Raw genomic sequence first — 26,458 nt, 5'->3', positions numbered from 1 at the left:
GAAAGCAAGAATTGAAACTTGAGCCACCCAGACGCCTCTGTATTTCTTTTCTGATGCTACATGGAATCATCTTTAGTATCTTTATTGCATGATACATGGTATTAATCTCATACAGTCCACATTTTGATTTTTCCTTCGTTGGAACACAGTAATACCTCAGTTCTCTCCCACCTTCCGGAGAGATAACACATGATAGCACTAATATAGTCAGTACCCCACATGAATGCATTAATACTAAAATTGATTAATTAGCGATGTATAAATTAGTGGTGCCCTTTTTAAACCCAGTGAAGCCTGGCATTTCTTAGATTAGCGCTGGAGGAAGAGCCTGTAAAGGAGGCCTTGCGGACAGGATGCCGTCCCGACCTGACGGCGAGCCACGTTTCCCGGGGGGACGCCCATCAGCTGCCCCGCCTCTCTGTCCTCTCCTCCTCTTCTCTTCCGCCCCTGCAGCATGGCAGAAGCAAGACTGTCAGATTCGTTCATGCCTTGACCTGGGGAGAACTTCCCAGCTTGACGACCTGATCGCAGCCTGTTCTGAGGCTTGTGAGTTCTGCGTGTTCAAAAATAAGAGATCTAATAGTGCCCAAGGGTTCACTTACTTATCCTGTGGGCTCTTTTTTTCCACATCTCTCCTCCGTCCCCGGTTCTATGGGATTTCAACCAGCCATTTAAGTGAAAGAGAGTTATCGTAAGGATAACATCGCAGCTAAAGCTTTGGAGTAAGGCGCACGGGAGTTTTAATCTAGGTGATTTGGCCTGGGGCAAATGACTTTCCTCTTTTAAATCTCTACTTCTGCTCTATGGAAGAAAGATAGTAATATTTCCTCCTCAGATTTGTGTTCTCAGTGTAGGGCCTGATGGAGATAGAAGTAGTGCCTGATGAATCCTAGCTATCATTTAATTTTATTTTCCACAGAGATTAAGGTTAACACCAAATAATAAATCTTTTTTTAGTCTGAACATTTGGGAAAAATCTTGGGAAACTTCATCAGCTGAAGTTCTGACTTCTCAGACTATAGTCTATTTAGTATACCTTACATTTGCTGGTCGATTCAAGGTCACTGTTAAAAGTTGTTTTTTGTTTTTTTTGTTTTGTTTTGTTTTTTAATTTCCCTGTACCATAAAGTATTTACCCTAGAGTGAAGAATCAGGACAGAAGTTACCTGGAACTGTCATCTGTCCTGTTAGCTTGTTTCTTTTGATTTTTTGATTTTGGAACCAAAATCTTGCATCTGTTAAGGTGTCCCTACTTCGGGCATCTTGTGATTGATGGTCTTATTGATTGTCTTGGCCCCAGTGACTGAAGGTTGTGGTTCCCAGGGCGTCACTCACCTCCATCACTGATTCTGCACTTGGCCACCCATATTCTTTCCTTATTAAGTGCTTTCCTTATTAAGTGTTCCTTAATAAGTTCCTTATTCTTGCCTGTATTTTCTACATGTGCTCGCACAGTGATGGCTTGTCTTGTCCCGTCCCTGCTGCCCAGTTATAATCTTCCCTTTCCTTCTGGATTTGAATGGATTTTACTTTATGGGGTCATCTTTCCATTCTTAAATTTTCTGTTTTAGTCTCTGTTCAAGGCTTAGGGACTACTAGTTCACTTCCAGAAATTGCTATTTACTCTGGCAAATGCCAGTTGAGAAGTTTGGGGTTGTTATACTTCCTATCTCCCACTCCCATCTTTATTGAGGGTTAACTGACAAACAAAATTCTAAGGTATTTAAAGCATACAGTGTAATGGTTTGATATACGTAAACACTGTGAAAGGATTTCTCCCATTGAGTGAATTAATACACCCATCACCTCACATTTTTTGTTTTGGTGAGAACATTTAATTTCTCATGTCTTAGCAAATTTCAATTATACAATATAGTGTTATTAACAATAGTCATCATGTTGCACATTAGATCCTCAGGCTTTATTCAACTTAAAACTAAAAATTTGTACCATTTTACCAACCTCCCCCATGCCCCACAGCAACCACTAATCTGCTTAGTTTCTGTGATTTCATTTTTTTTTCCTTCAGATTCCATATGTAAGTGAGACCATGTGGTATTTGTCTCTCTATGGCTTATTTTACTTAGCATCATATCCTCCAGGTTCGGTGCACCTGGGTGGCTTAGTGGGTTAAGCCTCTGCCTTCGGCTCAGGTGATGATTTCAGGGTCCTGCGTTGTATAAGTTTTTTTATGTATTTCGGATATTAATCCCTAATTGGATATATCATTTGTGAATATCTTCCATTCAGTAGGTTACCTTTTTGTTGATGGTTTCCTTTGTTCTGCAAAAGATTTTCATGCTGTTGCCATTCCAATAGTTCATTTTTGTTTTTGTGTCCTTTGCCTGAGGAGCCATATCTAGAAAAATGTTGCTAAGGCCAATGTCAAAGAAATTACTGCCTATGTTTTTTTTCTAGGACTTAATGGTTTTAGGTCTCACATTTAGGTTTCTAATCCATTCTGAGTTTATTTTTGTAGACTGTATTTTCTTTAACCATTCAACTGTGGATAAACGCTTAGGGTGTTTCCATACATTGACTAGTGAAAAATGCTGCTACAACCGTGGGAGTACATATATCTTTTCAAAATAATGATTTCATTTATCCTTTGGGCTAATACCCAGAAGTGGGATTGCTATATTCTACGGTGGTTCTATTTTTAATTTCTTTAGGAACTTCCATCCTGCTTTCCATAGTGGCTATGACAGTTTGCATTCCCACTGGCGTTATACTCCAACCCACTGAGACATTATTTCACGTTGGTAAATATTCAGCCTCTCCTATTTGCAAAGCATTATATATTTATTTTTAAAAGCGAGAGAGCAAAGCTTCAGAAATAGTGAAGATCCCACCAAAAGATTGCTATTCTATTTCTATTTCTGTATAGGTTTATTTATTTTAATGCCATAATAAAATCATAATAAGAATAGCAGAAGGAAAAGTAAAAGATAATGGTGAATTGCGCCTCAAAAAATTCCACCGACTTATCAGTTCCCTTATACACATATATCCACGTGACTGAGGACTGGAAAAGAAGCGGGAAAAAAATTCTACTATTTCTAATGAATACATTGCAACTGAGAGTTGATTGTGTTTGCAATTACTGTTTTTCAGGCTGTCTTAACTCAAATATATAGTCAATGTCAAAGGTACTATCAGGTATCTCAAGCAGCTAACGACTGGCTGGAGGACGCTCATGAAATGCTACAACTAGCAGGCAATGGCCTAGATGTGGAGAGTGCAGAGGAGAATCTCAAAAGCCACAAGGAATTTTTTAGCACAGAAGATCAGTTCCACAGCCATCTGGAGGAGCTCCAAGGCCTGGTAGCCAGCTTGGACCCACTCATCAAGCCGACTGGAAAGGAGGACCTAGCACAGAAAATGGCTTCCCTGGAAGAGAAGAGCCAGAGGAGAATACAGGACTCGCATGCCCAGCTGGATCTCTTGCAGAGGTATTAGAGTTGTTTTAGTGTTTCTATTTCAGGGAAATGAATTTTCACCTGGAAAAGAGGAATATGGCAATGATGTACATTAGCACATAAATTCATTCTTCTCTCTTAAGTATCATTAGTCATACTGACATCAGAGCTCTGCACAGAAATGTGTGATTTTGTGTTGTTTATTGGCTTTTATTTGACTTTTTCAAGATGTTCAGCCCAGTGGCAGGATTATCAAAAAGCAAGGGAAGAGGTTATCGAACTGATGAATGATGCAGAAAAGAAATTGTCTGAGTTTTCTTTATCGAAGACTTCTTCCAGTCATGAAGCAGAAGGAAAATTGTCAGAACACAAGGTTAGTTTTTGGTTGTTGTTTTAAATATACTTTCATTGTAATTGTAATGGGTCTTTGACATCTGAGAGTTCCAGACAGGTCAGTCAGTAAGTCTTCATTTCCACCTGGATGCGTTTATTTTTTATTTATTTACTTTTTAAGATTTTATTTATTTATTTGTCAGAGAGAGCACGCACAAGAAGGCAGAGAGGCAGGCAGAGGCAGAAAGAGAAGCAGGCTCTCTGCTGAGGAAGGCACCCGATACGGGACTCGATTCCAGGACCCTAAGATCATGAGCTGAGCTGAAGGCAGATACTTAACTTAACCAACTGAACCAACCAGGCATCCCACACTTGGATGCATTTAAGTACAAAAAGGATATTAAATGTGAAACGGATACATTTAGTCACATTTCGCAGCAGTGTGAACTTAATTAAATGCTATCACCTTTTTAGGATTCCTGTTGAAATGCACAGCTAGTTTCACAAAAAGCCGGAGAAATTTGCTTCTGATAAGATATGACACTTAATAAATTTCAGTAAAAGTGTCCTGGTAATAACTTCAATAAATTCAAATAATATTCAGATACTAATAATTGAGTCTCACTCATACATCACAGCAATATATGGTAGAATGTAACATATTTAAATATCAAATTCAGTGCATTTATATTTTCTGCCCCTTTGAAATTGAGAAAATGTTATCTCAAGTCACAAATAAACATTTCTTTTTAATAAATAAAATATTTTAATAAATAAAATTTCAGTAAAGACATAAATATACCTTATCTCCTTTAAAGATTCAAGCCTAAGCCAATTAAAAATTAAGTGTAGGGGTGCCTGGGTGGCTCAGTGGGTTAAGGCCTCTGCCTTCAGCTCAGGTCATGATCTCAGGGTCCTGGGATCGAGTCCCGCATCGGGCTCTCTGCTCAGCGGGGAGCCTGCTTCCTCCTCTCTCTCTGCCTGCCTCTCTGCCTACTTGTGATCTCTCTCTGTGTCGAATAAAGAAATTTTAAAAAATCTTTAAAAAATTAAGTGTAAAAGTAAGAGTTACCAGAGGAAAATAAAAATACGTAGGAACATTTCCTTTTGCAGGTTATTTTGGGCTTTATGGAAATCCATAGGACTTTTGAAACATCAGTCTCTCCTCATAACCTTTTTTGTCCTCTTTCTGTCTCAGTCTTTAGTGTCACTAGTTAACTCTTTCCACGAGAAAGTTGTGGCCCTTGAGGATAAAACTTCACAACTGGAAAAAACTGGAAATGATGCAAGCAAAGCAGCCATAAGCAGGTCGATGACTACCGTCTGGCAGCGCTGGACACGTCTCCGTGCGGTGGCTCAGGACCAGGAGAAGATACTGGAAGATGCTGTAGAGGAGTGGAAGAGCTTTAACAGTAAGGTAATTTCCACGAGTGACGGGCTCAAAGAACTGTTTCCTTGCTGAAAACAATGTATTTTGAAAAGCACTTTTTGTTCCCTTTTAGAAAGTGGCTTCCTGTAAAGCAACAAGCCTTTCTTTTTTTAAGTCTCTATTTCAGTGACATGAAAGCCAAATTATGAAATGCAATGTGCAATTTAATCCCAAATCAGGGTCTGACTATTTTTTTTAAGATTCATTTTTTTTAAGATTTATTTATTTTTAGAGAGAGAGAGAAAGAGAGAGCATGAGAACAGAGGGACGGACAGAGGGAAAAGGAGAGACTCCCCACTGAGCACAGAGCCTGGCTCAGGGGCTCAATCCCACAACACTGAGATCATGACCTGAGCCAAAATCAAGAGTCAGACGCTCAACGGACTGAGCCACCGAGTCTCCTCAGGGTCTGATTATTTTAATGAGAAAACCAAGCAATGAATTTTGAAAGGAATCCAAGCCCACTTTGCCCCATTCTCTACGCTCTTCATGAAATCATCTTACCCCCCTCCCCAAATGAATAAATAAGTCTTAAAGAGAAATAGGGCTGCGGGGTAGCCCAGTCGGTTAAGCACCTGAATCTTGGTTTGGGCTGAGGTCATGATCGCATGGGTCCTGAGACTGAGCTCCCAGGGGGGCTCCCCCACTCAGTGGGGGGTCTGTCTGAGATTCTCTCCCTCTGCTCCTTCTGCCGCTCTCACACACTCTTTCTCCAATAAACAAATCAATCTTTTTTTTTTTTTTTTAATTTCTTACCTGGCCTTGAAAAAGTATAAAATATTTTCTTTTTTAAAAAAAACTTTTAATACTTTGTCTGCCATGAAAATGAGTGGGAATTTAACTCATTTTGAAAATCCTATATATTTTTTTAAATATTATTTATTTATTTGACAGAGAGAGAAATCACAAGTAGGCAGAAGTAGGCAGAGAGGCAGGCAGAGAGAGAGGGAGAGGCAGGCTCCCTGCTGAGCAGAGAGCCGGATGTGGGGCTCCATCCCAGGACCCTGGGATCATGACCTGAGCTGAAGTCAGTCAGAGGCTTAACCCACTGAGCCACCCAGGTGCCCCCAAAATCCTATATTTAATTCCTTTTATCTTTTAAGTAGGCTTCAATGTTTTAAACCATAAATTCCTTAATGACTCAAAGGCACACATTCGTGTTAACATAAATTTTGAAAAGAGTTTTTCTTTTATCTATTTAGTTTTAAAAAAAAAAGCAACCTTTTCTCTGTTATGCCATCTGCAATTGCCCCATTATTTTGAGATTAAGTCTTAAAATGCAAAGATCTCTCTTTCATGTTAAGGAGATTGTTCATGTCTAGTCCTTGCAATTTAGAGTTCACGCCATCAACTTTAACGTGCTTCGATGCCTTAATGTCAAATATGGCATTTATTGGTATTGCTCTCTTTTCCATTTAATTTTGAGCTTCATAGTATATACATTTGTCATCAGGTTACAAAAGCCAGTGAAATGATTGATCAGCTGCAAGCTAAATTACCGGACAGTTCAGCAGAGAAAGCCTCCAAGGCAGAGCTCTTTGCTCTTCTTGACCATCATGAGACGCTCATTCTGGAGCTGGAGCAGCAGCACTTGGCCTTGGGCCTTCTGCGGCAGCAAGCACTGAGCATGCTCCAGGATGGGGCCACGCCGTCCCCCGGAGAGGAGCCATCCATCGTCCAGGAAATCACAGCCATGCAAGATCGGTGCCTGAAGTAAGCATACACTTGCTTTCATTCTCTGTTACTAACCTTGGCCGTGGCCCAAAGGGATAAGCATTGTAGTCGAGTCTGGGGAGGCTCCCATCATGCCATCTTAAAAACGTGGGGAACTGTTCCCTTCATCCCTACTTTTCATTTTTCTTAACTCTTCAAGTATTGATCTGGCAAATACATACAATTAGTATTTAGGAATACAGTAACGAGCCACACAGATTCAGTCTCCATCTTCATGAGGTTTACAGGCAAGCAGCAGAGACCGACAGCTCCGGAAGCATTTCAGCAGAGCGTGGCGGTAAGGGCATAGGCAGCAGAGGCAGCTACACTAGGAGAGGAATCAGGGAATGCTTCCCTTCAGGACAGGTGCTTATGCGGAAGACTAGGCAGGACTGAGCTAGGCTGTGAAGAGGGAGGAGCGGTTAGCCAAGAGGGGAGTAGAGTGTAAGAGAGCTTGGATGTGATCCTGTCACTTTCAAGGAGCTGATGGGTGACAGGGCGATTCCTGAGAAGTGAAGCTTGAAAGGTAAACACGTGAGAGCTATTGAGAACTTCGTTTTGATGAAGTTTGATAACTCACTGGTCAAACTGAAAGACGGGGAGATCAGAGCAAGGGTAATATCAAAGTCCAGATAAATAATAGCTATTTCCTGATAGTGAACTTAGCGGAAAGAGAATGGTAGTCTTAATGATGTATAACCAGCCCGGTTCACTTACTGAGCCACAGGGAAGAGCCAGAGGGCAAAATGTCAGTAGATAATTTTATCCTGTATTAACTAATCCTTTATTCACCTCCTGTACCTATAAACAAATTCAGGATAATCTGACTTCACTTACTTACACTCTTCTGCCAAACCTTTGTCAGTTCAAATAAAAACTTACATTTTGGATGTTGAACATTATTAATTGCCAAATTCCAAAGCTTTATACTTTGTCTAGATACTGATGTCTAATAGTCACAAATATTCCAATTACACATTACCTTTAAATGCTGGTGATTCCGCACCATTTGAGTCCATTTCCAAAGAAGAAATGAATAAGCAAATGATCTCCAGTTACTTAAGAGAGGAAAATTCATTGTAATTTAGTGGCTTCAGAGTGTGTGAACTCTCAGTTTTCCAGAGATCATTCATTAACTTCACATTCTTCTGCTGTGCTTGGCTTAAGTGTTACTGAACATTCTCTCACTGGGAATCATCTTTACTTCCAGAAAAAAGATATGAAGCTTTACTCTCCTCATGTCTGTTTCTGATAAGAGGATGTCATGGGTAGGGACTAACTTTCATTTCAAGTCCTCTTCTGGTTTCTCCCGTTGCTGCTTCTGAAGCGTACAGGACAAGGTGAAGCGTAACGGGAAGGCGGTAAAGCAGGAGCTCGAGGAGCGAGACGTTGTGGAGACTCAGATCAACTCAGTGAAATCCTGGATTCAGGAAACAAAGGAATATTTGGGGAACCCAACCATAGAAATAGAGGCTCAACTTGAAGAACTTCAGGTACCACGCTCTCCTAGTTCCCTATACCAATCATTTAAAAATGTCATCTTGATTTTAATGAGATATGTTTGTTTATTTTCAGTGAGTATTGAATTAAAATTTTTCAGAAATGCAATATATAGAAAGATTTTATTATTTTATATTATATAAACATATTTTTAATTTTATATTTATTTTATACTTACTATATATTTTATATTATTATTTTATTATATATTTATATTATATATTATGTTATTGTTTATTTATATTAATATTTTATATCATTAATGTTATTAAATATATTTTATTTTTATTATAGCATGTATTTCATTAATATTAAAATATTTTATATTATATATTATTTTATATTTATTATATATTTTATATTATTACCATATTTATATTTAAATATATTTTATATTATTATTTTATATATTTTATATTATTATTTTATATATTATATATTATATTATTATTTATGTATTATTATTTTATTATACAAAACAATTTTATTATTATTTCAAAGTACTTTCTCTTGTCCTGTATCAAGGGGACCTGCTTCTCCCCAGAGACTAAAGAAAGGCTTGAGTTTGTTTTTTTTAAAGATATTTCTCTAAATCCAAACTTCATATATTGATGAACGATACATAGTCTTATCTCTGCATCCATAAAAATGAATTTCCTTATCAGGTTCCAAGAAGTTTCTAATTTTTTATCTTTTTTTTTTTTTTTTCAGATTCTCCTAACGGAAGCCACAAATCACCGACAGAACATTGAGAAATTGACTGAAGAGCAGAAGAATAAGTACCTGGGTCTCTACTCCATCTTACCTTCTGAACTGTCCCTCCAGTTAGCCGAGGTGGCACTGGAATTGGGAACTATCCATGATCAGGTAAACCAAGAGGCACAAAGTATGCCTTTCCGTTCTTTCAGAGGCTCAGGGCTCTTGTATGAGGGTTCTTGATTTTCACAGTCATGTCATCATGAAAACAGTTAAAAACACATCAGTATAAAACAATAATATTATATTAGAGGTCTTATTTGTTGGCAAAATTATATCAGATGATCGCAGATATGAATAGTAATGTCATACAATTAAAAAGTAACTTATCTACTTAGACTTTCTCTAAAATAAATGACTTAAAAATTTTTATAGCTATATTTCATGTATTCAACAAAAATGTTTTGAGTCTCAGGACCTGCCAGGTACTCTGCTAGCTCTTATTTCAGTTCAGCAAAATATGAGTTAAGTACGTAAAGATATTTGAAAAAGGAAGGAAAATCAAAGTAAAAAAAAAAAAGAGGTAAAGCCAGGGAAGAAGTTATTACCCAAAATGCACATTGGTGGGTCCTATAAAATATTTCTAGAGGAAGGCCCTTCAAATAAACCCTAGCTTAAATGACCAAAGAAGGAAGTGACATATGAGCCAATTCATGTCTATAAATTTAAAATAAATCTTTTTTTTTAAACAAAGCGTTGCATAATCAGTATTAGCACTGAGATCAGAGGGAGAGTTCTATCTTAGGTCCCAAAAAGAGAACATGCTTTCACATAGTGAAAATAGCTTTAGTAGCATCTGTAAGGACTCATAATAGCTTTTTAAGACCTCCCCGGTGACATAATGCTAAAGTACAGTTAAGTTGAAAACAGTCCATAGGGGACAAAGACAATATATACCACTAATTCTAAAGTGCTACATGAAATGGAAAATGGTGTCACATTGTAGCAATTATAAAATTCACACAAGTGCACTGAATTTTTTGGACCCTCCAATGTATAGTGCAAAGTGTTTTAAAAACTTCTTCAAAATCCAATGCTACTACATCATGGTATTGACCTAAACTAAAATGTTATTTTCTATTTTAAATATTTAATTGGCCTCTTTGGTTTTTCTTCTTAGACATTGGAAGGTCTACTGGGAAGGATGACTTGGCAAGTTCAGATCTTAAAAAATTTTTCTTTTTCTCTCGATAAATTTCTCTGTTAGAGTTACTCTCATGCATCCCACTTATGTTGGCACTCAGCTCAAAATAATGAAGGCCAAAGAAGTATTCTTTTTTTTTTTTACGTTTATTTATTTATGTGAGAGAGAGAGAGAGCAAGTGTGAGCAGGGGGAGGGGAGGAGGAACACAGGGAGAGAAAGAGAGAGAGAGAGAATCTCAAGCAGATTCCCCGCTGAAGAAGTAAGGGCCCCATCTCACAACTCTGAGATCATGACCTGAGCTGAAACCAAGAGTTGGACACTCAACCAAGCCCCCCAGGCTCCCCCGAAAAGTATTCTTAAGGCATGTTTCCTCTATACTAAAGTACTTCTCACTTATGTAAAGACAATATTTCTTTATTGTTTTCTCTTAAGCATTTTATGATAAGCAAAAATATCACTGTTATCAAATCAAACCAAAGCTATTTGAAACTTATAATCATTAATTGTACTTTTTTAACTTTTCTTTTTATTGGCTCTGCTTAACACTTTTTTGATATAGGGATGTACTTGGGAAGTTGGCAAAAAGGTTAAGAGATCACCAACAGCTAACTTATAAAAAGATGCTTGGGAACAAATCCAGATGCTTCCAGTGATCTAGCAGTGTTTTTCACTTTGTAGAGAAAAAGGCTGAAAGGAATTTGTACTCCAAAGTTGGTGAATGGAGAAGCTAGGATTCAAACTGTATACATACTGCGATTTATGAGTTTTTTATAAACATTTGGTGCATAGATCACTGTACATGCATTGCTTGTTCCTTTGCTGAAACAGCAGCACAAAGGAACAGTGGAGGCATAAAGGTTGAGGGAGGCAAAGCTGCGTGGAAAGCCATGAGAGCTAGTAACGACACGTGGCTCGTCTGACAAAGAGCGTTAACCACGTCAAGTGTCTCTTGTCAGCTTCTGAAGATTGACGTTTTTAGCGGCAATTATGCAATTTTTAAATCATGGTTGATTTTGCTATTCTCATTGATTATTTAGATCCAGGACAAAGTAAGAGACATTGAACAGAGCAAAGCCATGAGCCAGGAATTCGGCCGACAAATTCAGAACATAGCCAGAGATCTCACAACTATTCTAAGTAAGCTGAGAACGAAGACAGATAATATAGCACAAGCTAAAACCGACCAAAAGGTAAGGAAAAAGTGGAAACATAAGAGGTGTTATTAAATGAATTTACTGTTTTTTGGAGTTAGTTTATCTTGGGGATATGGGGGCGGGATTTTTCTTGATTAGCAAGCTTCATTAAAACCAAATAGTAAATGCAGGCAGTAAGACATTTTAGAAACATAACATAGATTACTTACAGCATTACTTTGGACGTGTATTAATATAACTACTTACTCATGTGTGTAAGAGGGGAGAGCATCAAAGGAACAAATAATGATTTGGGAAGATAAGTATAAAAATCCCAAAATGAATGGTCTTGGAGGTTAAATCTGTGTTCTCGCTCTGCTGATGAGGTAAGTGATGAATCCTTTTTGGTTGGGGCAGAAGGAAAACATTAACCTTCTCACTCAGCCTCATAGGAAACAAACGCCAGGATTACAAAACATCCTGCCTGCTCTGCCTTTCTAACTGAAGAAAGAGAAATGACCTGATTGGAGTCGAAGTATTCTTTATCATAGCTGGCATTTACAAAAATCATTTAAAATATCACCCTTGATCTTGAAAAATCTGGAGAAATTCACTTTCTGTAGGCTAACGTCCTTTTGTGTTGATTGCCATTTAGGTGCTAGGAGAAGAACTGGATGGCTGTAATTTAAAATTAGTGGAACTAGATGCAGCAGTACAGAAATTCTCGGAACAGAATGACCAACTGGGTAAACCGCTGGCTAAGAAGATAGGAAAACTGATTGAACTTCATCAGCAGACCCTTAGGCAGGCTGAGAACCGGCTCTCCAAGCTCGGTCAGGTATGTGTTCTGGGCCAGGAATCAAAGTCTTCTAAGGCAGAAATTCAGTGGTCGCTTTTTCTTTTGAAAATTAATTAAAAGATAATATGGACAATGATGAGGGTAGTTAAGGGTAGCTCATTTAATACCACACCTGGGTTTCTAAAATTTACATGTAAGCTTGCCTTTATTTTGTATCAAACCGTATTGTTGGTACATTGACAAACATGATCGTATAATGGACTTTGGAATGAATATTTTGTCGACTGGAGAAGTAGTTTGTGGAATGAATATTCATCCAGTAACATGCTTTACAAAATCAGTATGGGGTGAATTCAAATATCTTAAAATAATATACATATGTATGTTTACATATATATATAAAGTATATCTATATGTAAAATATATTTAAAGGCACAAGACATAAGATATATATATAATATATGTAAGACATAAGATATATATGTATATATGCACATATATATACTCTTGCATTTACCATTGAATAGGTTCAGATCACACATCCATCATAATTGTTGACTGTAGATATACCTTCATAAATTGATTATGTGTTTTTTTCTATAATCAGGGACAAACTAAATCACAATTTGGCAGTTAATGAATTACAGTACCAAGCCTCCTTACTCAGTGAGGGTGGAGAATGGGGAAGGGAGGGAGAGGTCCCAGACAGATGACTAAGAGAGGAGAATAGGGTATAATTTTAGAAGACAGTTATTCAAGCGTATTAAGGACTTGGACTTGATCCTAAAGTCACTGGGAAGTCCTTGACAGGTTTTCAACAAGGAAATGATTATTCATGTTACCTTTAGATATTACGGATGTTATAACAATTATCCCCTAGGATTACTGTATCTAAAGAGAAGTAGAAGACTGATTTCTAGCTCATGAAGCAGAGTTGACATTGCTATGTGAATGGTAATGATTTTTCAGGCAGCATCTCACTTAGAAGAATACAATGAAATGCTTGAATTCATTCTGAAGTGGATTGAAAAAGCTAAAGTGTTGCTACATGGAAAGATTACATGGAACTCAGCACATCAACTTCGAGAACAATACATTTTACATCAGGTAACTTTGGGAAAAAATCATGTTCAAAGAGTCACTAAGAGAGCAATTTGATGTAACTGGTAGACTGATAGAAAATTTAAAGGACCATGATGTAGAGTTAATGCAGATGCCAGAGAAAAAGAAAAGTAAGATAGCCCTAATGACTCGTCCATGAAAGAAAGTCGTTACTCATAAGATTTCATTAGACTGTATAAATAATAGTATCCTCTATCTCCCCTAGACTTTTCTTTCTCCAAGACCCTAAATAATCGGCCCTATGTAGGTCTCTCTTTTCTTGGGGCTTCTTTGAAACAACCACATGTTATGGGGATATGGTGGAAAATTCTTCCCCAGGCAGAGTTGTGACATGTGGAAAGATGATAGGCTCCAGTCCCAGACAGATGGGAAAACCAAACTCTGCTCTTTAGGGCTATGTGATTTGGAACAAATTGCTTTGCCTCTCTGAATTCAGTTTTCTCATCAATCAGGTGGAGCTATAAATGATATTTATATTGCAGAATTATTAGGAGAATCAAATGGTTTAGCATATGTGCAGATATCGGGCACAGTAGGTGTCACAGGGTTCCTCCTCTCAGCATTCAGCCTGGTCTCAGTTGTCCGGCTTTCCAGAGGAAGCAGGGTCAGCTAGAAAGGAGCAAAGAGTCCGTATCACATGGTGGCTGCATTACTTCATTTCCGGAAGTTTTCTTCTGGTCATATCATCCAGGAAATTATTTCAACCTTTTATTATCTTTAGCTTGAATTAGATACAAATGTCTAACAGCCCAGTTAGCTTACAATACAATACATAATGGTTTTTACTTAGTTATATGGATATCCTGAGGTATTTTAGTTTCTCTTTTATTCTGATTTATATATACTCATATCTTTTAAATCATTTACTTTTCCAGTTCTGTGGACAGGTTTCTAGATCAAACCCCCATTTTCTGCTTGGAATGCTTTTACAGATGCTAACCACTTTCCCTATGTACGTGATTGTTCTTCTCTAATTAATCTTATAAACTCTTCTGGAATCTTTCTTATACTATGCAAGACAAGTCTTAAGTTACAGTTGATTGTAAACAATGAAAAAATATTCAACCTCATTAGAAATCTAGAAATGAAAAATTTAGAAGAGAGAGAGAGAGCACGCTATCAAATTAACAGCGTTTAAAAGTTATTTGAGGTTCATATTTAAAGAAGTGAGAGCTCTCAACTCTGAAGATTACTTGTTAAAACCTTTTTGAAAAACAATTAGTAAAATGTATCATGATCATCAGAATGCTACTACTTCATAATCCAAAATGTATAAAATATGTGGTTTAATAACTATACTGGAATCTTGTTTTTTAAAGATTTTATTTGAGAGAGAGTAAGAGAATGTGAGCCCGGGTAGGTTGGGGGGGGAAGGGCAGGGGGGGAAAAAGTATCTCAAGGGGTCTCCACGGTGAGTGTGGAGCCTGACACAGGGCTTGATCTCATGACCCTGAGGTTTTGAACTGAGCTGAAACCAGGAGTCAGATGCTTAACTGACTGAGTTACCCAGGCACCTCACTAGAGTAAAATTTCTTTTTTAAGATTTTATTTATTTATTTATTTATTTATTTATTTATTAGAGAGAGAGAGAGTGAGCAGGAGCAGAGGGGAGAGGCAGAGGGAGACAGAGAAGCAGGCTCCCCCCTGAGCAGGAAGTCCAACATGGCGCTCGTTCCTAGAACCCTGAGATCATGATCTGAGCCAAAGGCAGATGCTTCACTGCCTGAGTCACCCAGGCGCCCCTATAGTGGAATTTTAAAGAAAAATGTCAAGTCCCTTTTCCAAATGACATTTTGGATATATAATAGAGTATAAATGTAGTCTTTAAAACAACCATCAGGGGTTTTTGTTTTATCTTGTTTGGTTTTAAGTAGGACCTGTACTCATTTATTTATTTAACACATTTATAGAATGATTTCTTTCCAAAGCTGGGAATTTATTTATTTTTTAAAGATTTTATTTATTTATTTTGACAGACAGAGATCACAAGTAGGCAGAGAGACAGGCAGAGGAAGAAGCAGGCTCCCCGCTCAGCGGGGAGCTCCATGCAGGGCTCCCTCCCAGGACCCTGAGATCAGGACCTGAGCCAAAGACAAAGGCTTAACGCTCTGAGCCACCCAGGCACCTCTGAAGCTGGGAATTTAAAATACAAAGACTATTCCTTGTTCTTGCCCCAGGGAGTTGATAAAGGGAGGTAGACAATTACAGACTGTGGTAAGTACAGCAGGTGAGGGATCAAGGTGCTGAGGGATCCCACAGGAGCGCTCTCTGCCCACACTGCCCGGGGTCTCGGGGAAGCTGAAGGAGGCTGTCCTAGGAAAAGGGGATTCTGGGCTGAGGCCTGAATGACAGGCTGCCTACTCGTGTGAAATGCGTTGTAGACAAAAATGCATGTTGAAATCCCAGTAGTAAGAGTGAGGGGTGCTTTGGTGCAGTGGCGGGGGTGCTCCAGGGAGGAGGTGTGGAGTAGAGCTGGGAGGGAGAGGCAGAAGAGGTAAAATTAGAGAAGAAAAAAGATCCCAAGTTTTGTTAAGAAGAACTTGGGCTTTAACCTACAGTCACTCTGAAGTCTTTGAAAGATAGTCTTGAGGCAAACGACAAATTCAGGCTTGTATTTTAAGGAAGATGATTTAGCAGCCTGCGGAAAACAGACCGAGGAAGGTAAGAGAGCAAGGAAGGTGGCTTCGGTCCTAGCCAGAGAGTGACAGGGTCCCTCTTTGGAGCTTGAGAGAAGACAGAATCGAGGGCTATTACTGAGCTAGAGTTCTGGACTCTAGAGACTCTTGGGTGTGGATGACAGAGAAGGGGGAGCCCTGGTCAGTTCCCACGTGTTCTGACCTGGGCAGGCGGTGGGTCGAGAGCCTCCGAGACACGGGACGCCGCCTGTCCGTGGTGCTGTCAGATGCTCAGAGTGTCTCGAGGAGCTCTCGCTTACCTGCCCTAGGTCAGGCTGCCCAAGTTTAGCCAAAAACAGTACGCCGGGAGAATGCACGTGCTCCGATGCTAGGTGGAAAAGAAAGATGGAAAATTTTACATATATTATGATCTCAGTTACCTAAAAATATGCCCACATGTAACAGCAGTTATCCCTATTTAAAATTGTGTCTGATATTATGGAATATTTTATCTTCTTTATATTTTCAATATTTTCTAAGCTTTAATATATATATATATATATATATATATATATATATATATATATAAAGAGAGAGCATTCCTCATGAGGAAAAAATACTGTACTTTATTATTTTAAAATTATTATTATAATTATACATAATATGTAATTGTACATATTATATATATAAGTATATTATATAGTTTAAAATTATATAATTATTATTTTATTAATATTTATTTTTCCTCATGAGGAGAAAAACACTGTACTTTATTATTAAAAAACAAAGACTTATTGCCTGAGAATCATGTCCCAGCTCCCATTTCTCTTCACACATCCCATATCCAGTCCCTGCGCATTTTGTGCGCACTCTCTGTTCCCTTGTTTGAGCTCTTCCTTTCTCCCAGTCTTCCTGCAAGCAGGAGCACATCTCGTTTCTGTCACCTTTAACCTTTTCTTTCTGTCACTGTCCTCACAGAATGTGTATTATGTGGTTAAGAACCCATTTGTGTCATCCGTCCCACTAGGTGATACCGTCCTGAGTGACGAGCGCTGTGTTTTGTTCCTCCTGGTTTCTCAAGTTGCTTCGCCCCCCTTTGTCTCACTAAAGCAAGTGCTGAAAGGTTTTTGTTTGTCATGCCCTTGTGTTATGTTCATTTCTTAGACCAATAGGCACCTCAGATCTTAGACTTAGAGTCGGAGAGCTGAAAGGCATCTCCCGAGTTTAAATATGAGTAAAAAGGAGGCTCAGCACCCTGACAAGATGCCCAGCCTGTCAGAGCATTGGCGCTCCTGGGATACTCATGTCCTGACCCTCACCAGGGAGCAGCTTGGGGCGGTAGATAGAGCATGAGCCTTAGTCTCCAACACTTAATAACATGTGGCCTCAGCTAACGGTTGACATTTCCTAAACTTTGATTTCTTTTCCTGTGAAATGAGGAGAAGAGTAGGTGGGGAGTAGGCACAGGGTATGAAGGTTAAATACAGTAAGACACACACTCCGCAGTGCGCGCGAGATCTCTGCAAGCATCTCCCTCCCTTCTGGGCGGATGGTCTTCCACCACACCAGACTGATGACCTACGCGCGTCTACCTCGGCCCACCTGTCATTGTCATGATTATTGATAACTCGCTCTAGAGCATGCTAGAAGAATCTGAAGAGATCCACAGCAGTCTGGAAGCAATGATTGAGAAATTACAGCACCTCGCTAGCGTGTACTCCACAGAAAACATGTCTCAGCAAGTGGCAGAACTGGGACGGGAGTCTGAGGAGCTGCGACAGATGATCCGAATTCGTATGCAGAATCTCCACGATGCTGCCAAGGTACATAAATAATAATAATGATAACAGTAACAACAATAATAATAATGTTAGTGATTCTAATTGGAAAGTCTATCATTTTAAAAAAATGACAGTTTTATAGAGAGGATGTTGTACTCACCTCTGATAATGCCATCTTGACTGCGATGTTACTCTTCTATGACTTTGAACTTCAGGTGCTTACATACTGACATTCATATTGCTTATACTCTGTAGGATATGAAAAAATTTGAAACCGAGCTAAAAAATTTACAAGTTGCTTTGGAGCAAGCCCAGACAACCTTGACTTCTCCAGAAGTCGGACGTCTTAGTCTCAAGGAGCAACTTTCTCATCGACAGGTAAGCAAGATAATTCAGAGGAAATGAGTTAAGGAGCTATATTTTAAAAAAAAAAAAAAAAAGGAAAATAATGAGTAAAAATGATTTTTGAAATCAGTTATAGTCTTAGTACACTATACATTAAAGAAAAATTCCTTGGAAAATATTTATAACATGTGACAGACCTGTTATTTAGTAAAAGGCTCTTATGAAATAAGCTATTAATAGAGCTTATGAAATAAGCTATTAAAATACACATTTTTTCCCCCATGCTTTCCACGATGTAAAATGTGAACTCGCACTTTCAGCATTTGTTATCTGAGATGGAGTCACTCAAGCCAAAGGTCCACGCAGTGCAGATCTGCCAGAGCGCCCTCCGGATCCCCGAGGATGTGGTCACCAACTTGCCGCTCTGCCACGCGGCCCTGCACCTGCAGGAGGAGGCCAGCCGGCTGCAGCACACGGCCATCCAGCAGTGCAACATCATGCAGGCATGTGCGGCCGTCCCAGGTCCCAGCTGGGGACTTTTGCGGTCCCCGCGCCCGCAGAGCAATAGCAAATGAGTCATGGGCTTCTTTTCTTAGCGCTGTGTGGGCTCAGCCATCAAAACACATCCAGAGTGTTAAATCTGACAGATTGTTGTGGTTACATAAAATAAGGAGATGAAATGCTATCATTTGGATCACCCACAAAAGCCTGGGGAAAGCTCTATAAAAAATATCCTTTGGTGAAAACTATCTTTGAGCAATATATTTTAGTAAAGAACAACTTATAAAGGTTAATTTTATCTTCAGTCATACATTTTTACCTCTTATTATTCATCTGAGAATCCTCTAGCGCCTTGTAAAATGCCTTTACTGCTAGTATATGTTACAGAATTTTTTTTTCAGATCTCAGCTTACTGATGCACCAAATGCATTTTCTTGCCTGAAAAGTACACCCAAGTGTAACTCTTAATCTCTTTAGCTAATAAGAGAAAAATCATTTACTAGGAAGGAATGACATTCTCCAAGTCTTCTCTCCTTTCAACTAATACCTTACCTGCTTTACCCAAAAATTGCACACATATGTGCTCATTAAGTAGCCAATGGTCAACTTGGTCCACTCTCCCTGCTCCTTGGATTATCTCTTAATTTGTTGCACCGTAAATTCCTGAGGATAGAAGTCATGGTTACTTCATTTTTTTGTCTTCCACCCAGCATTTCAACAAGTGCCTTACATATATATGTATATATATGTAATATATATGTATATATACACATATATGTAATATAAATACTAAATATACATAGATAGACATAGATATGTCTATACCTATGTGTATATATGTCTGTATATATATGTCTATATATCTAAGAAATACTTAATACTATAGACATATATAGACTATATATAGTAATATATGTCTAATATAGTATATAGAAATACTATAGACTATAGACTATGTAGACTATATAGACTATATATCTAAGAAATACTAAATACTATAGACATATATAGACTATATATAGTATAAATACTATAGTCATATAGTCTATAGTATTTATATACTATATATATATAGTCACATATGTCTATATAGTCTATAGTATTTCTATAGTCTATAGTATTTCTATAGACTATATAGACATATGTCTGTATATATATATGTCTAGGTATAGACATATCTATGTCTATCTATGTATATTTAGTATTTCTTAGACAAAAAAAAAATGAAGCAATCATGTTTTTCATACTGCTTCCCACCATGCCATTGTTCTGACCAAGACACACACAGCCATTTTCAGGACAACATGAATGGGGAGAATGGAGAGGACCTAGCCACGTAGCCATTCTGAGTGGGTCAGTAATCTTAGCAAACTCTTTTAGAGAGAAATCTTGGAACTATCTGCATACACTTGAGGACTTGAATCACCCAGGGATTTTCCCCATCATTTCTTTGCTCCCTAGACACACAGGAAAATACCAGTTAACACTGTAGACGGCCGCACAGAATGAGTCCCATAGTTATTGTTACCGAAAGATAATCATGCGGCTGTTTTTTCTCTCTTTCAAAGGAGGCTGTGGTACAATATGAACAGTATGAGCAAGAAATGCAGCACCTCCAGGAGCTCATAGAAGGAGCCCACAGAGAAGTTGAGGACAAACCTGTGGCCACCAGTAACATCCAGGAGCTGCAGGTCCAGATTTCTCGGCACGAGGTAAGAGGGGAGTGCAGGTGCTTGCTGAGAACATGTTCTCGGTTTCTAGTGAATCACAGAGGAAAGTTTGCCCTGTCCCACACACAGTGTGTTCAGTCCTTGAGGAGCATCTCTGACTGTCTTTGCGTTTTCAGCCCTGTTTTTGCTGATCCTCTCCAAGACCCAAGAGCCTGAGTCTTTCCCTTTGAGGCCAAAACCTCTTTATATGTTGCTGATGATGTAACTCAACAGGGACCCACCACTTGTCTCCTGCACCCAAAATTCTCACAGTCAGTTACACCGAAACATAGTCCACTCTGTACTCAGAGCCTGCTAGAAACAGCAGTGCTCAAAGCTTTGCTGCTTTGATCACCCTCTTTAAAAAGAAGAGACACCGCATATCAAAAAATCATTTGCTCTTTCAAACGTAGATTATTTGAATTCCTTCCACCACAATCAGAGTATGGTCCATGTTGTTTTGCTGATTTCCAGATCGTGTCTGTCAGCATCTTCCCCATTTTCAAATATGCCTTCTTTTTTGTATTTATAACTTCATTATAAACTCAGGACTTGAATACTGCTTATGCAGACTTGGTCTCAGGGATCACAGACCTTGAGTGTCTTGGCCCATTGATACCTGCCAGTGAATTTCTTCTGGCCTGTCAATTCCTGTATGGCTCACATTTACTCTTTCCCTTGGGGACTGGCTCACAGCATCATGAACTGGGGTAAGCAACAGGGTGGAAGAGTGTGTCTTATCTGCCAAGGGTAGATACTTAGATTATTCTAACATAGTACAGAAAGTATAAATTTTTTTAAATCTTGTCTGAAATAACAATAATTATCATTACTACAGTTTTTTTGAGTTTTTTAAATAGTTTACAAGATTGTTACATTATCTTTTATAACATCACTGTGAGGTAAGGATTTTCTTTTAAATCATCTCCATTATACTGATAAGAAAACAGAAACTTATTTTTGTAAGTGACTTCCCAAGCTCCCAAATCTAATAACTGGTAGAAACCAGATTCTAAGCCAGTATCTGTGGCTCCAAATTCCATGATTTTTCCCCTGCAGCAGAAACTATCTGGGCTACCTTATCACACAGAAGAGAAGAATGATGGTCCAGGAAAATAAATGACTTGTCCAGCATCCCAGAGCTGGTGCTGAGCACAGTCAACTGTAGACTGTCCTCCAGGGTCCTGTTCAGTGAGCCCCTCATTCTGTACCATTTTCTCTTTCCAGTTCTAAACACGAGTGTAGATATTTATAACTTCTGTCATGTGATTTAGAATGCATTTTCATAATAATAATGGCATTGTCCTGTGTGAGACTCGTGGTATGTATTAAACAAACACAGGAAGGAAAGTGCTGAATGGAGAAAGCCTGATTTATGATAACATAAGAATGGGGAAGGCTGCTTTTTCCTGTATTTTCAGTCTGCTTTTAATGAAATTTCAATTTTGAGGTGGATCTAATGTATAGAAGGATAACTTTCACTCCTAAAAATAATTGATAACTTATTCATTTCTAAGAAATTCACATTTTTCTGTAATTTTTAAATGTTGCCTTTAAGTTGAAAAAAATTATCCTGTCACTTTTCGATCATAGGAGAGAAAACCCAGGCTCTTTGCTTCTTACATTACATACAAGGTCTTCTCCTAAGTGCAGGAGATTGCCCAGGAGAGGGGCAGCCACCGAACTTAGAACAGCCACAGTGTCTGCAATTCCTGCCTCTTTATGCTCATCCTTGTAGTCATTTTCAGAAATATCCAGTAAAAATTAAAAATACATACGCTCCCTGAGAACAGAGAATACTTTAAGCCAGAGGGGCTCCATTTTAATTGAGTAGATTTAATTGCCAGCCCACCAAGTTATTATTATGATATGGACAGGTTTTATTCTTACAGAAGAAAGTTCTAAAGAGCTATTTCTCCAAGGGAGTCATATGGGATAAGCATAAAATGCTTGGTAAATCAAAATCCTTTGTGGAGACCAGGATTTCATTGTTAACGAACATCCCAAAGGAATTTTATACACAAGAAAGTTGAGAACTCAAGGTTAGGAGGTGGGTGTCCGTTGTCAGGTGGGCGCACAGCTTTGCGGGATACTGCAGTAGGGGGCACAGCCATCCACATAGGCAGAAAAGGGGAGGGACTAAAACTAATGCTACTTCAGAAAGATTCTTCAAATCTACCCCTGGAGGGCAAGCCATTGTAAGGCTTAGTGATTTGTCCTATGAAAACGGAATTCATGGAGTTCACTGAATTGGTAGATGTTTTCCATATGTGCACGCTAATTATAATAGAGAAACCATGTAGTAGGCACTAGGCCAGATGTAGTAAAGAGCTGTTTAATCACTATTTTGAGAAAAACAAAACCTATTAGGTTTAATTAAGTACCTGCAGCTCTAAAAGAAGTGATGATTTCTACTTTTTAAAATTTTTGCTTTAAAAATTATTGTGCTATAGAAGAAGTCAGGATGACAAGCTACTGGCTGAGTTTTGCTGGGTTTTTCCTTCCATTTAGTCAGTTTTGGCTGGCAGGTGTGTGTGTGTGTGTGTGTGTGTGTGTGTGTGCCTATATATACAGACACACACGTATATACACATCTATACATATATACACACTCACTCATAAACACATATGTACATGTATATACATAAACACACATTATATATAAATCTGTTTGTTATTTCGTTTGTGAACTTCTGAGTTGAAAGCTATGGTTTGAATGTCAACATGTTTAAAATGATAGGATGTGCATAATATGTACATACAGGCGTAGTACGTATATATGCCTTGTGATTTATGTATATACATACTATTGTTTTAAAGGCATTTAATGTTTTTGTCACAAAATGTGTTACATGCAAGCACTAAATGACAGCTTTTCAAGAAACACATATAAAAGGAACAGAAAAAAGTGATGGTTTGGTACTTTTAGCATTCATGTTTTGAATACACATCTTCATTTTTGTCAAACATGTATACATCTTTTAAGTAAAATATACATTTAATATTTTAAAATTACCATTTTAGATAATTTTTACTTAATATTTTGGACTTTAGAGAGCTACTTACTGTCCAGAATCTATTTTCAGTAAGCTCTTGGTAAAAACTTTAACACCTCTGTTTCTTAAAACAATTGTTCAACAATCAATGAATTTAAAAGCCATTGAATTTGACGTGAACTTCAAGTTCAAAGCTCTGGTTTGAAACATCAGAAACGTGTGAGGCATGGTGGAGCCTATGAGGGAGAATATGGTGAATGTACAAAACTTTATTGTGGGAACGATCTGCATAAAAAATTAGGATTTCATATGTAATACTTAGCTTATCTACAAAAAAAAAAAAACCAAAAAACAAAAAAACCAACTCCGTGGGTCACAGGAATCGACACGCAGGTTACTTTTGCGACGGGGTCCGTAACCGATGACTGCTCAGTTTGCTGCATTAAGTACGGTGAGAGCTGAGCGTTGCATTTTTTGTAGTTTCAGTCATCACATGACCTAATTTCCATGGCATGAACCATCTGGCAGTTTCAGATTCTTTAGGCATTTTAAAGAAAGTTGTGAGTGCTTCACGTTACGTAAGTCCCGGATTGCACCCGGAGCTTCTCCCGGGCGTGGACTCTCCCACCGCGGGGCACTGGGTGTCCGGCCCGTGCAGTGCAGCGCTCTCCCGGGCCCGCGGCGCGGTGGTCGGGCTGCGGGCGCGCTGCAGGCAGGCTCCTCCGCGGCTCGCACGTCCACATCCTGCCTCTCGGCCGCGGCCGCTGCTGTCGGCTGGCGCAGCTCTGCGATTTCATTGGCCCGCGCTGGAGGAAGATGAACGCTACTAGTTGTGTTTCCTTTTGATGCTGCTCTGACACACGGGGTGGGGGCTGGGGGGGATGTTTCCCCAGGAGCTGGCTCAGAAAATCAAGGGCTACCAGGAGCAGATCGCCTCTTTGAACTCCAAGTGCAAGATGCTGACGATGAAAGCCAAGCACGCCACCATGCTGCTGACGGTGACGGAGGTGGAGGGGCTGGCGGAGGGGACGGAGGACCTGGACCGGGAGCTCCTCCCCGCGACCTCGGCCCACCCCTCGGTGGTCATGGTAAGTCAGGGCGAAGGCCGGGCGCGCTGGGAGCCGCGCGCTCCCTTCTGACTGCACCCTGGCCGGGGGCTCCAGTTTCCCTCTTGGGGCTTGTTTTAGGGATCAGTGCTAGTAGCTCTTGCAGACTCGGACTGAGGAACAGTCTCCTTAACTCTCTGACTACATTCGGGCCAAGGCCAGTTTTTGATACTGAAAACAGTGACAGTTAAAATGATGCGATTTGCTTGAGGTGGCTGAATTATTTAAGGTGCCGAAGGTCGGCCCTTCATTTGCTTATAATTTATCAATAATACTGAGAGGCTGTGTGCTTTAAAAAATAAATTCATAAATAAAATAACATTCCTTTGCACGGTTTTCTGCTGTTCTGGGGGATAGGAGAATCATGCTACACATATTGTTTTTGTGTATGTTCCAAACTAAAACTCTGGCTGACTAGATATACTTGTGTATTCTGTTATAATAAAATATAGAAGACATTTGATAAAAATCTAGATGAAAAGGTGCTATTAGGAAAATAAGAAAACCGAAAATCCAAAGTTTAGCTTTGAATTAAAATAAAATAGTTTCCATTAATTTCTGTTCTGCAACATCACTTACCTGTCACTTTGTATCTAAAATACATTACTTATTTTGGTAACTGTAACATTTTCCAGTGCTGTATATTTTTTCCACACATATGTGCTGTGCCTCAGGTGGTGTGTAACCGTACCTGGGACTCATTTGGTAAAATATTACCTTGGGTGCATTTATTTCCCTAGAATATTTAGAATTTGAGATAGCCACAAAAGACGCAAGGTTTATTTTGTAGACCGTTCCCTCACTTGGATGATTCATGATTTTTCTACTTGTTTATAGTGACACAGACATCAAAGAAAGGAAAATAATCAATAACACGAGTCTTTATTTTGATATGCACTCTCTTACAAATGGGCCCTAGGGTCACAGTCACCTGGGGACAGAACTCTTAAATATTAACACAATTTGTATGTAGATTTGGGTCTTGGGGTCTCTAACCTATGTCATATTATTACTTTTGTTTTGACCAGTGCCTGACCAGGTCTTTTGTTAACATAGCTAACCGATGTTCATGTCCTTTGGGCTACATTTTATGTGATAGATGACTGCAGGTCGCTGTCACACTTTGCTGTCACCTGTCACTGAGGAGTCTGGGGAGGAGGGAACCAGCAGTGAAATTTCCTCTCCACCTGCCTGTCGCTCCCCTTCACCTGTGGCTAATACAGATGCTTCCGTTAACCAGGTACCACCTCTTTGGAATTCCTCCATCTCTGATCTCTGGATGGTTGCAGGACTCCATTCTCTGTTTTTAATAGACTGTGGGCATGAATCTTGGACTTTGAGGGACATACCGTTAGGTGTGAAATTGCACAATCAGTGATTGTCGTCTGATACCACTGCTGGCTCAGCACATCAGCTCCTGTTCTGGGCTGCTAGCAGTGAGATGAGCAAAAATTAGGTCACAGAAATTATAGATGGAGAAAGCCCTGTTTTAATGTATTACCGTGTTAGTTTCTAACAGCTGTCTGTCATGGAGTACTGCATCCTAACAGAAAATGAAGTGTTTGTGTCACCATTGTAAAATAATATGATCTCTTTGTATTTTAACATTCATTAAACATGGTTTTGCCGGTTACCAGCTCAGATTTTGAAGTTGAAAGCTTCTGCTCTCCATATTACATGTTTTTTTAAAATTTGCTGTTGACCAATTTATGGGGTGTCTGCCAGTGTATATATTGGAATGCTTCAGTAGACGTGTGCTTTTTTGCTTATTTTAATAATCTTAGTAATTAATAATCTTAAATTTGATTTCCTATACAGGTAATACCTTGTGGTTATGTGGTGCACTTCACATGTATTGTATTAAATTTAGCTTGTACTAAATTAAATATGTCAAAGAGTTTTCATGAAAACTATTGGATAGAAACAAAAAAATATGCTTTTACAATAGCCAAAATTTTTTAATGCACATTAAGTAATACCTTTTCTTCCTTTAGCCAGAATAACTTTTAAAAAGTTTAATTACATTACTATTAAATTATTTAAGTGTTCAAAAGAG

General features: G+C 38.8%; 1 protein-coding gene across 13 annotated transcripts in view; it reads left to right on the top strand.

The window, feature by feature from the left end:
• Window positions 1–26,458, top strand: part of SYNE1 (spectrin repeat containing nuclear envelope protein 1) — a 464,771-nt gene that overhangs the window by 275,513 nt on the left and 162,800 nt on the right. For 12 of the 13 annotated variants that reach the window (XM_059401283.1, XM_059401288.1, XM_059401278.1 and 9 more), the window contains 15 exons: window positions 3,115–3,452; window positions 3,648–3,792; window positions 4,951–5,169; window positions 6,635–6,894; window positions 8,222–8,387; window positions 9,106–9,261; window positions 11,333–11,485; window positions 12,084–12,266; window positions 13,197–13,334; window positions 17,602–17,787; window positions 18,001–18,123; window positions 18,411–18,593; window positions 20,160–20,303; window positions 24,190–24,384; window positions 25,502–25,642. In XM_059401283.1, the coding sequence (XP_059257266.1) occupies window positions 3,115–3,452; window positions 3,648–3,792; window positions 4,951–5,169; window positions 6,635–6,894; window positions 8,222–8,387; window positions 9,106–9,261; window positions 11,333–11,485; window positions 12,084–12,266; window positions 13,197–13,334; window positions 17,602–17,787; window positions 18,001–18,123; window positions 18,411–18,593; window positions 20,160–20,303; window positions 24,190–24,384; window positions 25,502–25,642 (2,730 nt within the window). The remainder of the gene's footprint in view (window positions 1–3,114; window positions 3,453–3,647; window positions 3,793–4,950; window positions 5,170–6,634; window positions 6,895–8,221; window positions 8,388–9,105; window positions 9,262–11,332; window positions 11,486–12,083; window positions 12,267–13,196; window positions 13,335–17,601; window positions 17,788–18,000; window positions 18,124–18,410; window positions 18,594–20,159; window positions 20,304–24,189; window positions 24,385–25,501; window positions 25,643–26,458) is intronic. The other variant, XM_059401282.1, reaches the window with a different exon arrangement.

The sequence above is a fragment of the Mustela nigripes genome, chromosome 5, assembly GCF_022355385.1.
Source record: "Mustela nigripes isolate SB6536 chromosome 5, MUSNIG.SB6536, whole genome shotgun sequence".
Lineage (NCBI taxonomy): Eukaryota > Metazoa > Chordata > Mammalia > Carnivora > Mustelidae > Mustela > Mustela nigripes.
The sequence above is the reverse complement of the archived record's forward strand: the minus strand, read 5'-3'. Positions and strand labels throughout refer to the sequence as shown.